This window comes from Orcinus orca, chromosome 5, assembly GCF_937001465.1.
Source record: "Orcinus orca chromosome 5, mOrcOrc1.1, whole genome shotgun sequence".
In the NCBI taxonomy this organism is placed as follows: Eukaryota; Metazoa; Chordata; class Mammalia; order Artiodactyla; family Delphinidae; genus Orcinus; species Orcinus orca.
The window spans coordinates 118,303,103-118,316,543 of record NC_064563.1 but is presented as its reverse complement, the minus strand read 5'-3'; the positions used below and the strand labels follow the sequence as shown (position 1 = coordinate 118,316,543).

General features: G+C 34.9%; 1 protein-coding gene across 9 annotated transcripts in view; it reads left to right on the top strand.

The window, feature by feature from the left end:
* Window positions 1-13,441, top strand: part of ROBO2 (roundabout guidance receptor 2) — a 1,654,833-nt gene that overhangs the window by 1,540,425 nt on the left and 100,967 nt on the right. For all 9 annotated transcript variants that reach the window (XM_049710547.1, XM_049710548.1, XM_049710544.1 and 6 more), the window contains one exon: window positions 11,241-11,365. In XM_049710547.1, coding sequence (XP_049566504.1) covers window positions 11,241-11,365 — 125 coding nt within the window. The remainder of the gene's footprint in view (window positions 1-11,240; window positions 11,366-13,441) is intronic.

The following is a 13,441-nucleotide window of genomic DNA, read 5'->3' as shown; positions in this document are numbered from 1 at the left end:
TTAGCTATTTCAGTTATTACAATACAGAAATATTTAATACCATTAGAGGATTAAGTTGGACTTGCTAAAGCCAGTAAAGACCATTTACACAGAAAAATACATGGTTCCACCAATATAATCCTTCAGTTTAACAAACAGACTTACCTGCTTTTCTAAAGGTGTCAGTGAAGCCAGGTGATGGTAATGGTGCATTGGTGCAGTCTGGAAAACTTCTATCTCTAACATAATGCATGTATTTTTCCCTCTGTGAGGAACAACCTCACACCCTTCCTTTCTTACCTACTTAATCTCAAAAGAACAAATCTCTCTCTCGCTCTCTCTTTTTCTCTTTCAATGCTTTCCCCAACTGTTGGAGACAGACTGAGTCAAGTTACTCTCGTAATGGTGGGACATCCTGTATTACAGCAATTACCATGTTCATCATGTTGTGTCATGCTTGATTGTTTGCATGTGAGTTTCCTCTGGTAGGCGGTAAGTTCCAGAGAACAGAGATTTTAGTACCCTCAGACCCTGACACCATATAAAACCAGTAAATGTTTGCTTAAAATAATTAAACACTATTATGAGTGAAAGTGCCAACAAACATCTGAATTCATTTCTAGTACAAATTTATAATAATAAATTATTATTTTATATTTATTTAATAATTTATTATTAATAATAAATTTTATTTATTTATTTATTATTTTTTCCAGTAATATGTTGCCTTAAAAAAATTAAGGTCAAATATGGCTATATGATGAATTGGGAGATTGGGATTGACATGTATACACTAACATGTATAAAATAGATAATAAGAACCTGCTGTATAAAAAATAAATAAAATAAAATTCAAAAATTAAAGAAAAATTGGCTATGTGGTGGAGCTGTTTATTATAACACTGTTTTTATATGCATGCAGTGAGATCTTAATGTGCAGGGTATTTTGAACCAAATGAGTTTATCCTTTTCAAAGGCATTCTATTTATTCTAGATAATTGTAGAATTATTTCATTTTTATATTTACATTGCTCATTTTCAAGGAGAAGCATATTATCTGTGACTGTACATTTAAGAACATGGTTTTAATCACTGTCACAAAACATACACATACTTTTTTGTGTGTACGTCACATTATCACCAAAACTCAGTACCTTTGACCCTCTTTGGAATTGCTTTCCCAGTTATTATAAATGTCAGTTTAGAAGGTCACTTACATTATTTTATAGTTATACTATATAACACATTTGACTAGCTTCATGGCCTACTTTAGTCATCAGATTTTGAACAACCATGAGTAACTTTTAGTTTTCACTATTATATGAACCTTCAAAAATTAGTCTTCCCACAATCAATAAATTCCACAACAGCGGTTAAAAAGTATAAAGAGTATAGCTGCAAAATTGGAACACGTCTTTACTCATACAAGGATTGAATGCAGTTTGTATATGCGAGGGCTCTCATAGGTGGAGAGTAGAATATGAAATCTAAATAGATGAAGAATCTAAAGATTTTGATTCATTTCAGTCATTTTATTTTTTTGACCACTATACTTTCCATATTTATGAAAACAGCAGACTATTTAGTAGTTTTACTTTTTCATTTTGACATTAGGAAAGCATATATATATATATATATATATATATAAAACATATATATTGAGAGATAGATTATTAGATTATTGTTGAAAAGAGGTATAGATATTGGTTTTTGTTATGGAATAAGAATTTTTAATATTAGTTAGAAGTAAGGTAATGGCTGAGAAAGAAATCACAGCACTCATCCAGAAGAGTTATTGCCATGGACTCAGTAAGAAAATGATTAATTTGAAAGGTAGGTAATTTAGCAATTTGGTCGTTTATATTCCTGAAAAATAGTGACAAATGAACAAAATGTGATTAAATGGGGTTTATAAAAATGTTCATTTTAAATCCTATATCCCTAAGTTATATTTTTCATTAATTCATTACTTCCTCTGGTATGGATTATGTGTTAATAAGTTTCAAATCAAATATTTTTATGACATTATGCATTTTCAGTATTATTAACAGAAATTCTTTTGAAATCAAGTGAAGTGTTAAATAGTAAAAATTAAATAGAATTAAATAAGTTGAAGAAACAATCATTTATCAATTAGAAGCCAGCCTGTTCTGATTACTGAGTAAACATTCATCTCTTACTCCTGCTCTACATTTCATGTTAATGAAATGAATTTTTGCTATTTCTTGTTGCTGAGGCTAAGCCTATTAACTAATTTCTTTTGCAGGAACTTTTAGAATTGGTAAACATTTTTTATGCTGTTTTTGTCACTCTGGGGTGGTGGCTACTCATTTATAGTCTTTAAGTTATAGATTTTCATTTGGTATATTGGGCATTCTTTACAGAGGGGCATATAAGAATCAGTTAGGAAAATTTTTCAAACATATTTTCTTTGACTTCTCCCCACCCAAATTACTATAATAGTGAGTTACTGTCACTGGTAAGAATGCATCATATTCTTTAGTATGATGAGATGGGAAAAAGCGAGAGTATTTGCTTTAAATCAAGAATTTTATTTAGTGTTCACTATTTGGAGATTTTCCAGGCCAAATAAAGATACCATTTCATTGCAAAATAGTAGACAGCACACCATACCACTAAGAGTTTACAGTGGAACAGAAGAATCAAGGCACACAGGCAGGGAGAACAAATAGAGAAACAAGACAATACAAGCAAGGGCAAGTACCTTAAGTGGGAAGAACACAAGAAAAGTACAAGATTAGAGTGTGTTCAGGTTAATCGTTGTCGACAAGGTGGATCAAAGGATAATAGATATCAAGATGGATTAACCACTAGAACAAGCAAATACGCATGCAAGTGACTGAAATTAGACTGGTCTGCTGAAATGTTGGAGCTAGTTTGGGGACAGGTGAGCATCAGGATGGTAAAACCCTGGGCCAGCTGATGGAAGACAACATGCTACACAGAGGAGAATGATGTGCAAGCATTGCAATGGCAAGCAATAGAAAAAGCACTGTAGGTTTTTGAATAAAGAATCACTTGAAATAAGTATACTTAAGAAAGGTTGTACTTACAGGTGGCGCAGAAAGAGCAGGATTATAGGTTTTATGTACTTTAACAATAAAAGCAATTATTTAGGAAAAACATGTTACGATTTTAACAACATTATACCATATTGGAAATTATAGCATATAATTCTTACCCTTCAGTTTGGTAATGACATGACAGATTCTCAGTCATATGGCTTGAAGTGAACCATATGTGTTTAAGAGGTCCAACTATATCAGACGGATCAGAAGTCAAGTCCTTCCTCCTATCTATTGATTTAATCCTTAAAAGCCTTCATGAGATTCAATTTTCTGGTCTTTACATCATAATGATAGAAGTTAAGACATAAGGCTCTTTGAATATTAAATGAGATAATGCCTGTGGATGGTTTAACACACCTCCTGGTACTTAATAAGCACTCAATTAATTTTAATTATTGTTGTTGTATTAAGCAGTTTTCAACTTGCAGATCTTTAAAACAAGCAAATGATGGAAGAATGTGTGTTTCAAATATGCTTATAGAATATATTATAATTTAACATGCAAAAAATATTAAATAGCAAAAAAATTTTATACTTGAGTTTAGGATACAAAGTTCGTAATCTTTATTGTTACAGAAGAAGAAGCTTATTCACTCAGGTGCAAAATTGTACCCAAAGGAAGAGCTGCTGAGTGTGCCTATAGCGACCCTATCACATATTAATGTATGCAACTTCTTCATGACTGTCTCCATGTTCATGTCTTCCATAGAAAGTCATATTTTCCTTTAAAAACAACTCTGAACATGATGTGATCACCTTTAGGGTCCCCCCATCCCACATCTCCAAGCCCACCTCATGCAAGGCCTATGCTTCTTACTCGTGTTCGGCCATCTGATTTCCATATCAGCCACTCACTCACAGCAGCGGGCGTTAGCATAACAGAGCTGTAGCGTGACTTTGATTGAAGCCAGCTTGGGCTGAATGCAGTATCAAAGCATAACCTAGCAGAAATTAAATCTAATTCACTGTGCATTGTATTTAAATTTTCAAAAACACAGTTTTGGGTGAACAGTACCAGACTCCTAATCTCTTTTTTATTTTTCCTGTCTTCTTCTAAGACTTTTTATTTTATTAGGTCTTATATTTAGTTTCTTGATAAAATTTCCTTAATTTTTTAAAACATCTTTATTGGGGTATAATTGCTTTACAATATTGTGTTAGTTGCTGCCGTATAACAAAGTGAATCAGCTATATGTATACATATATCCCCATATCCCCTCCCTCTTGCGTCTCCCTCCCACCCTCCTTATCCCACCCCTCTAGGTGGTCGCAAAGCACTGAGCTGATCTCCCTGTGCTGTGCAGCTGCTTCCCACCAGCTATCCATTTTACATTTGGTAGTGTATATATGTCCATGCCACTCTCTCACTTCGCCCCAGCTTACCATTCCCCCTCCCTGTGTCCTCAAGTCCATTCTCTACATCTGTGTCTTTATTCCTGTCCTGCCCCTAGGTTCATCAGAACCATTTTTTTTTAATTCCATATATATCTGTTAGCATACGGTATTTGTTTTACTCTTTCTGACTTACTTCACTCTGTATGACAGACTCTAGGTCCATCCACCTCACTACAAATAACTCAGTTTTGTTTCTTTTTTATGGCTGAGCAATATTCCATTGCATATATGTCCCACATCTTTATCCATTCATCTGCTGATGTACACTTAGGTTGCTTCCATGTCCTGGCTATTGTAAATAGTGCTGCAATGAACATTGTGGTACATGACTCTTTTTGAATTATGGTTTTCTCAGGGTATATGCCCAATAGTGGGATTGCTGGGTCGTATGGTAGTTCTATTTGTAGTTTTTTAAGGAACATCCATACTGTTCTCCATAGTGGCTGTATCAAATCACATTCCCAGCAACAGTGCAAGAGGGTTCCCTTTTCTCCACACACTCGCCAGCATTTATTGTTTCTAGATTTTTTGATGATGGCCATTCTGACTGGTATGTGTTGATACCTCATTGTAGCTTTGATTTGCATTTCTCTAATGATTAGTGATGTTGAGCATCCTTTCATGTGTTTGTTGGCAATCTGTATATCTTCTTTGGAGAAATGTCTATCTAGGTCTTCTGCCCATTTTTGGATTGGGTTGTTTGTTTTTTTGATATGGAGCTGCATGAGCTGCTTGTAAATTTTGGAGATTAATCCTCTGTCGGTTGCTTCATTTGCAAATATTTTCTTCCATTCTGAGGGTTGTCTTTTTGTCTTGTTTATGGTTTCCTTTGCTGTGCAAAAGCCTTTAAGTTTCATTAGGTCCCATTTGTTTATTTTTGCTTTTATTTCCATTTCTTTAGGAGGTGGGTCAAAAAGGATCTTGCTGTGATTTATATCATAGAGTGTTCTGCCTATGTTTTTCTCTAAGAGTTTTATAGTGTCTGGCCTTACATTTAGGTCTTTAATCCATTTTGAGTTTTTTTGTATGTATGGTGTTAGGAAGTGTTCTGATTTCATTCTTTTACATGTACCTGTCCAGTTTTCCCAGCACCACTTATTGAAGAGGCTGTCTTTTCTCCATTGTATACTCTTGCCTCCTTTATCAAAGATAAGGTGACCATGTGTGCGTGGGTTTATCTCTGGGCTTTCTATCCTGTTCCATTGATCTATCTTTCTGTTTTTGTGCCAGTACCATACTGATTACTGTAGCTTTGTAGTTTAGTCTGAAGTCAGGGAGCCTGATTCCTGCAGCTCCGTGTTTCTTTCTCAAGATTGCTTTGGCTATTTGGGGTCTTTTGTGTTTCCATACAAATTGTGCAATTTTTTGTTCTAGTTCTGTGAAAAATGCCATTGGTAGTTTGAGAGGGATTGCACTGAATCCTGTAGTATAGTCATTTTCACAATGTTGATTCTTCCAATCCAAGAACATGGTATATCTCTCCATCTGTTTGTATCATCTTTAATTTATTTCACCAGTGTCTTATAGTTTCTGCATACAGGTCTTTTGTCTCCGTAGGTAGGTTTATTCCTAGGTATTTTATTCTTTTTGTTGCAACAGTAAATGGGAGTGTTTCCTTAATTTCTCTTTCAGGCTTTTCATCATTAGTGTATAGGAATGCAAGAGATTTCTGTGCATTAATTTTGTATCCTGCTACTCTACCAAATTCATTGATTAGCTCTAGTAGTTTTCTGGTAGCATCTTTAGGATTCTGTCTGTATAGTATCATGTCATCTTCAAACAGTGACAGTTTTACTTCTTCTTTTCCCATTTGGATTCCTTTTATTTCTTTTTCTTCTCTGATTGCTGTGGCTAAAACTTCCAAAACTATGTTGAATAATAGTGGTGAGAGTGGGCAACCTTGTCTTGTTCCTGATCTTAGAGGAAATGGTTTCCGTTTTTCACCATTGAGACAGACCTCTAATCTTAATTGACCTTTTTATATCTGGATCTACTCCTCTGGAAAGCACACAATGTACTTTTCTTAAGGAGCTGTTGTTTTTAACTAGTACATGTGTAATTGAACATTGAATTGTGCCACTCTGTTTTCTTCATTTCATTTCTTGTTATAGCTGAAGCAATAAAGTATCGTCATTTAATAGGTTAAGCAAGTCAGTCGTTACATCATAGTTACAAAAGATTTGTCTAATGCTTCAAGTTTTAGAGAAGACATAAAAAATATGTATTTTATAGTCTTCTGTCTTCGAAATATATGAGAATTTCCATTTCTATAACTAGCATATTCTTCTGGAGTTTATAACTCAAACTCTTTAATTCACATTGGGTTTAAATATGTGTTTTGGATTGTCATCCTGAAGACCTAGTTGTGTTTTTTCATATTTAATGAGAACCATCATAGAAAATCCATTTTGTGTATAGCACACTTTGTGCTATCATGCTGTGTTGATAAAATGCCACCTCTCTGCCTACTCCCTCCCATTGGTGCCATCGGCCAAGTACTGGTTTTTCAAACCATTTTCACTGCCACCTGGCAGAAATACTGAAACTGTGAAGTGTTATCAGAAGAATTATTGATGCAGTTTTTCATTTTAAAACCTCAAAAATAAATTACTTCAGCTGATATCCCTTCACGGAAGATTACAGTATAGGTCTTGGGCAGAGAAGGAGAGTCTACAGAAGTAAAAGTGATTGATGCAGTTGGTTTTGGTGACGCAACTTCAGATGACAATAAGAAAAGATGTACATTTTCAGAGACTTGAATACTTCTAAAATCTTTTGCTTTGTTAAATGCTTTAATATCTTTATTTTTTAATTTTAAAAATGAAAAGGTGATTCTAGTTTCAGCAAGATCAGTGTGATTTAATTTTGGGTGACAAGAAGCAATTTGGTACATTATAAATACAGTGTATTTATAATAACTTGGAATAAAAGTACATTATATATAAACATCACATGAAAGGATATTTCATAGCATGAGTAACACTAATGCTGATAGCATTTTGTTACTAGTCTTTAAAAATTCATTACTGAGTAAAAACTCAAGAAACTTTGATTTCCTGGTCTTTTAGATTATATCATCAGTGGTAAATATTGCACTGTGATATTGCAGAATTTCTTTTTCCTTTAAGAATTCTTACAAAATATTATATTTAGGTGCTACTATGAATATAGCAATTCTCAACTGGATTTGCTGTCCCAACTTGCTAAGATTTTTCAGCCTCATATCTGTCTTTTCTCTTTTAGGAAGAGCATTCTTTCTAGAACACAACCTTATTATATCTTTCTTGCATAAGCATCTGTGAAAAGATCTCCATACTTTCTAGGGCAAAATTTAAGCTCCTTTAGCATAAATTATCTCACCCTACCTATGTCACTTCTGCATCTCTGATTTTATTTTTAAAATCATTTATATGCTCCCAACACATCTGCTTCCACAGGTCTCTGCCTGTGTCTGCCTCTCTCCGTCCCAGGTGACCTGAGTCCTCTCCATCTCGTGAACTCTTACTTGTGCTTCAAAGCACAATTCAAACATAGCCATCTCCTGGCATCTTTCCTCTTTTTTCCTCAGCAGTTACTTGATCTAGTTTGTGCACTTCCACACTTTTTCCCCTGATGCCCCCCGCATGTTTCTATTATTATGCAAATCATATTCTGCCGTATTTGTTTTTATTTATTTATTTAATAGCAAGTCTCTGCCATAGGCTATGAACAATATTTTATTCTGTTTTCTATCTCCTGTACCAAGCAGAATGTATCATAGTTTGTAACCAGTCAATACATTTTTGAACGAGTAAATAGATGAATCATATCTTTTTCAAAAAGTGGATGGATAGATGTGGTTATTCGCCAGTCCTTATTTTGGGGGTTATGTTTTAGCAGCTGTGTTAAAATTGTAGGACCTGGATTCCAAAAGCATTTTACAAAATCGCTCATCTATCCAAAGGTTTTTGAAAGCTTGAAAAATCAAATTTAAGAAGTCTATAGTTTAATATTTAAAGTAGAAATGGTAATTTTACTGAGATAGATGATAGATAAACAGAGTAAGCATAATATGCTTAAAACTATAAAATATGTTTTCATTGCTTGCATTTGATGTTTCGTCTGATGATTTTAATCATGTGTATTCTCAGTTATTACATTTTAAAAATTATATAAAGAAGGATTTTATAGTTCATATGGGGCTCTAAATTTTTACTAACTAGTTTTACTAGCTAGTTTTGAGAACCAATTCAAATTCTTTCTGGTCCAAAGCAATACAGATGAACTAATAAGCTGTGTATGTGATTTTCATCACAGACTGTTAACTGATTTTTACTATATTGACTTTTATTTTAGTTTTTATTTTTGATAATGAGGTACAAGCTAAGCTACTCAGTACTTCTTACTTGTGTCCATGTTGGCAGTAAACTTTTTTTCATAGAATTACTAAGAAGGAAAGAAATATACATTGATCTTTAAATTTTTTTAATGTATATAATTTTTCTTAGATACTACAGATGATAGAGACCAATCTTAAGTATCTTTGGGGATAACTATCGGTGGTTTCACATCTCTATTGAAAAATGGACACTGCAGTGTTTTAAGAGTCGTACCTAAAGTAATTTTGTAATGTTGATTTAAACTATCATTCGTATTAGAAAAAATGGAACAAAAATCAATGTATCTGCTGATTCAGTGGAATTGTGTAGAAATAACAAGAAGATCATAAGAAGCAAGTAATCTCCTAAAAATACAGGGCAACATAAACCACGTCCTGTTCAAATAGATCCATAAATCTGGGTTCTTCATCCTTTTAAACTGTGTCTTCTATTATCTATAGCTGTAGAAGAAAATTTCACTTAGTAGATTTATTCCTTCTCTGAGGTGTGTGTTGAATGTGTTGAATTAGGAGGCAGTATAATAGGACACCAAAAAATAAGCCACTACAGATCTCTTGAGATTTTTTAAAAAATGCTGCTGCTGTTTGTATGTACACTGTACACTGTAAATCCTGCATGTTTGAGGATACCCTACATTTACTCCGTTCTTGGACCTGCAGTTATGTACTCCTAAAGGACTGAAAGAATTCTGAGTAAAGGACTTTACCGAATGGTGCTTGCTGTTAAAATTCTTCAGCATTCAAATTTTAGGACTGTGGCCATGTACACTGGGTTCTAAAACTTCGAGTTCATTTTAAAGTTTTTTTCTTGGTCATAAGTTTTCTAGTATAAGCCAGGAGTTACACTGGAAACAAATGATTAGAAAAGTCATAGAATAAACATGCTGTTTTCTCTTCAACAGGAGTGGATTTTAGTATGAAGAAGATGTCCTTGTGAAAACGTCCAGTTACACAGTCTGCTGTTTTTCACTTTCTTCTTTCTCTTTATAATTAGCTCCAAATTTAAATCTGAACTTCCTTAGCATTTTTACCCAATCCCTTTATTTTCTACTGGAGTTCCTTGTACCTAGGTCTCATTATTTTTGCCTACACCATTTTACTGGCCTTCCAGTCAGACTCCCTACTTTATTCACTGATCTGTCTCGCTCGCAATCTATATACTACATTCATTAGAGGGTTAAAGCTTCCAAAATTTTTGCTTTACATTTATCACTCCTCAGCTTAGAAAGAGTCGGAGTAAAATCCTCAGTTTGTCTTCTCAGGCCATTCTTAGGATACGAATCTATCTTTTGTAGCCAATGCTGTTTATACAATGGGGACTTGCCCTTCCTTTGGGATTACACACTGTATGCTAGATGTGTTCTTGCTTCTCACACTTTGCTCAGTTAGCTCCTTGCTTGGAATATGTTCATTTCTCCACTTCTCTAAATGCCACCCCTTCCTCCAAGCCTCCATAATGTCCATCTCCTGCATAAAGCATTTCACAGCTACCTTAACACAAAGGGATCCCTCTCTCCTGAAGTCCTATCACACTTATGACGTGTACTATGATTTAAGTGCTTCTCCTCTGTGCTCTGAGAGCACCTCTATCATTGAACTTACCACAGCCTTAGAGAATTGTTGTTTTAATTTTGCTGTTGCTGTTGTCATCATGATCATGTTCTGTATTTTCTCTTAGACTATGAGTACCTTCATGGCTGCAGGGTAGATGATTTTATCTGTGTATCTTTAGTGCCCAGTAGGGGAACATAGTAATTGCCGAATGCTTATTGATGTAAATGAAATGAATTAAATAGAATCAACCACTTTCATATGTTTCTTTATATTGTTAGTTATCTTTGTATGTAATTCCCATCTCTTCGATTCTTTGATATTTTCAACACTTCAATTCCTTAGGTCTAGAATATCAGCACTTTGAGAATAGGTATCATATTTTATTCCTTCTGGTATCCCTGTGCCCAGTACAATGTCTTGCAAATATTACAAGAACAATGAATGTTTGTTAGTAGATTGATTTCACAGGAAGGAGATATTTGAGTAATGCAATGCCTCTTTTTCTCTCTTCATTCAAAACACAAAACCATATTGGGAAACCATGTTTTTTCTTAAAAACTTTAGAATATCATTAAAAATCTATTTTCCTATGCGAGTATAGGGGCTGCAGGATTTACAGTGTACATTTAAAATGTGTCTACGAATACATTTACTTCTTTCCTCACATTTGATAGAGTGCTCATTTTTCTTTCCCCGTTGTGTTTTGAGAAATACTTAAAACTAAATCAAAAACTGTAGCCTCTGTCTGGCACTGAGCAATCCACCTAGTATCAGATTTTCTCTTTGATATATTTTTCTTTGTCAACAGTTTATATTGACACACTTTCTTTCCTTTTAAATTATAGCTCCTCCACAGTTTGTGGTTAGGCCAAGAGATCAGATTGTTGCTCAAGGTCGTACAGTGACATTTCCCTGTGAAACTAAAGGAAACCCACAGCCAGCAGTTTTTTGGCAAAAAGAAGGCAGCCAGGTGAGTGTAAGCCTTGACTGCTTTTCTGAAATCTCTGAACTCCCCGTCTCTAGTGACCCTCAAAGTTTGTCTTTCCTTTCTTGTTAACAATGTTGAATTTATTTTATTTCTGAAAAAGAGACCAATTATTTCTAAAATTAGCGGGAGTCAGATGCTTTAATATAACATTCTTTTTTTCTAGTGTTAATTCTCTAATATTTTTATCTTACGTCAAATAGATACAAAGCAGTGTAACCAAATTATCTGAAAAAGTCTAACCTGTAGCTGTTTAAAACCTCCTAACAGAAAGGTAAGTTTGCTTTCTTGCATTGAGCTACATTGGGATAAGTGAGTGAGTTAGTATATATAAAGCACTTAGGACATCCTGGGCAAATGTAAAACAGTCAAAAATATTTCCATTATTAATCAGCCTAGAAACTAGTTTCAACCCCCTTCCATAGATATATAGTATAAATACCTTTTCTTTACCGTTAATTTAAGAGTAGGAGAAATATTTTCTTCCATCATCCCTTCTGGATTCCCTCATAGTGGGGTTAGACAGGAAATAATACATTGAATACCAGGAAAAAAACCAACACTTGTCTGGTCTTTGCTGTGCCCTGCTTTGTCCTCTCCGGACCCTCTCTGGGCAGCATGATCTCTCAAGACTCTGCTAAAAGCAAATTGAATACATCTGTTTTCTCATTTAGAACTTGGTCCAAACTTGGACAAGCGCAAGCCTCTAGGTTCTGAGGCAATGAGTGGAACTTCCAGCCTAAACCAGATCAGAAATTGAGTTCTTTGTCTACAGACTTATCTGTGCATTCCTGAGGGACCTAGAGATATTTTCATTCTGGTCTCTCCGGAAGCGTTCCGAAGGAGGCATATAGTTCGCAGGAAGAGACCTACTGGTGTTCCTCGTCAGCACCCTCTGGTGTTAGTCCAAGTTCTGGAAGAATTTCCTGGGCAAACATGAAAACCATGATTTAAAGTCTCAGGCAATCTAAAAACTTTGCCAGAGATGGAAAATGCTTTCGACTAAGTTAAGAGAACCTGTTGATCAAAACTCGTGTATGATTATCTGGGTAGAGAGACATCAGGAAGTTTCCCTCAGCCGTCATCTTGCATTGTTGTGAATTCCTATACAGTTCCGTACCACCCCAAGCTAGCAGTTTTAACATCTCAGTATGGACGGGCAAATTATCTTTCTTCCTTTCCTCAATGCTCTTTGTTGGATTCACTTCCCCCATGATTTGTGGGATGTAAATATAGTGATGAGAAGGATAAGGTAAAGTTCTGGCCACTGTCTTATCCCACATCAGGATTGTTCCAGGACTTAATTGCCATCTTTTTTATCAGTTAGTAACAATACAATAGATTTCTACTCATAGACTTCCTTGATTCTTAACTTAAAAATTGTTTTCAGATGAAAACATCCCAAACTCTAAAGTGAGTGTAAAGCAACATGATATAGTTATAACACACTTGAACACACACACACACACACACACGTCCCCTGAAAAAGGAAAGAATTCTAAAGCCATTTTCCCTCCGTATAATTTTTACAATCTTTGTAGCACTGTTTAAATTTACTGAAGCTCATTTTCTTAATCTAAAATTTGAGGATAATATATTTTACTTCACATAAGTTATGAAGATTATGTGATTAAATTAGTTTATATGTAAAAATGCTTTACACGTTTTGAAGGTTAGAAATGGGGAAAATGCAGAATGCATCTGCCTTCCCTTGTTCCTGGCTGAAGTGGCAAGTTCATGCTTCTGCTCAGGCCAGGCTGCTAGGGCCAGAGGTATCCCTCTGCTCACGCACAGAAGCTCAGCACCACTCTTGTCACCTCTGTCCCCAGACCCACATCGTGCCTGAGAAGGCAGGAGGGGATGAGCCTGGAGAGCCCTGGTAGCCTGTCAAGATTCTCACTCCTGCCTGTAGCTCCTTCCCTCCACCCATTCGGGGAGGTATAGGGTCCACAGAAGTTACTTTCTCAAGCCACTGATAGTAAATATATTTATGTGAATTTATTATTTATTCATAAGTGATACAAATATAATGATATAAAGCAATTTGATTGTTGCAGATTT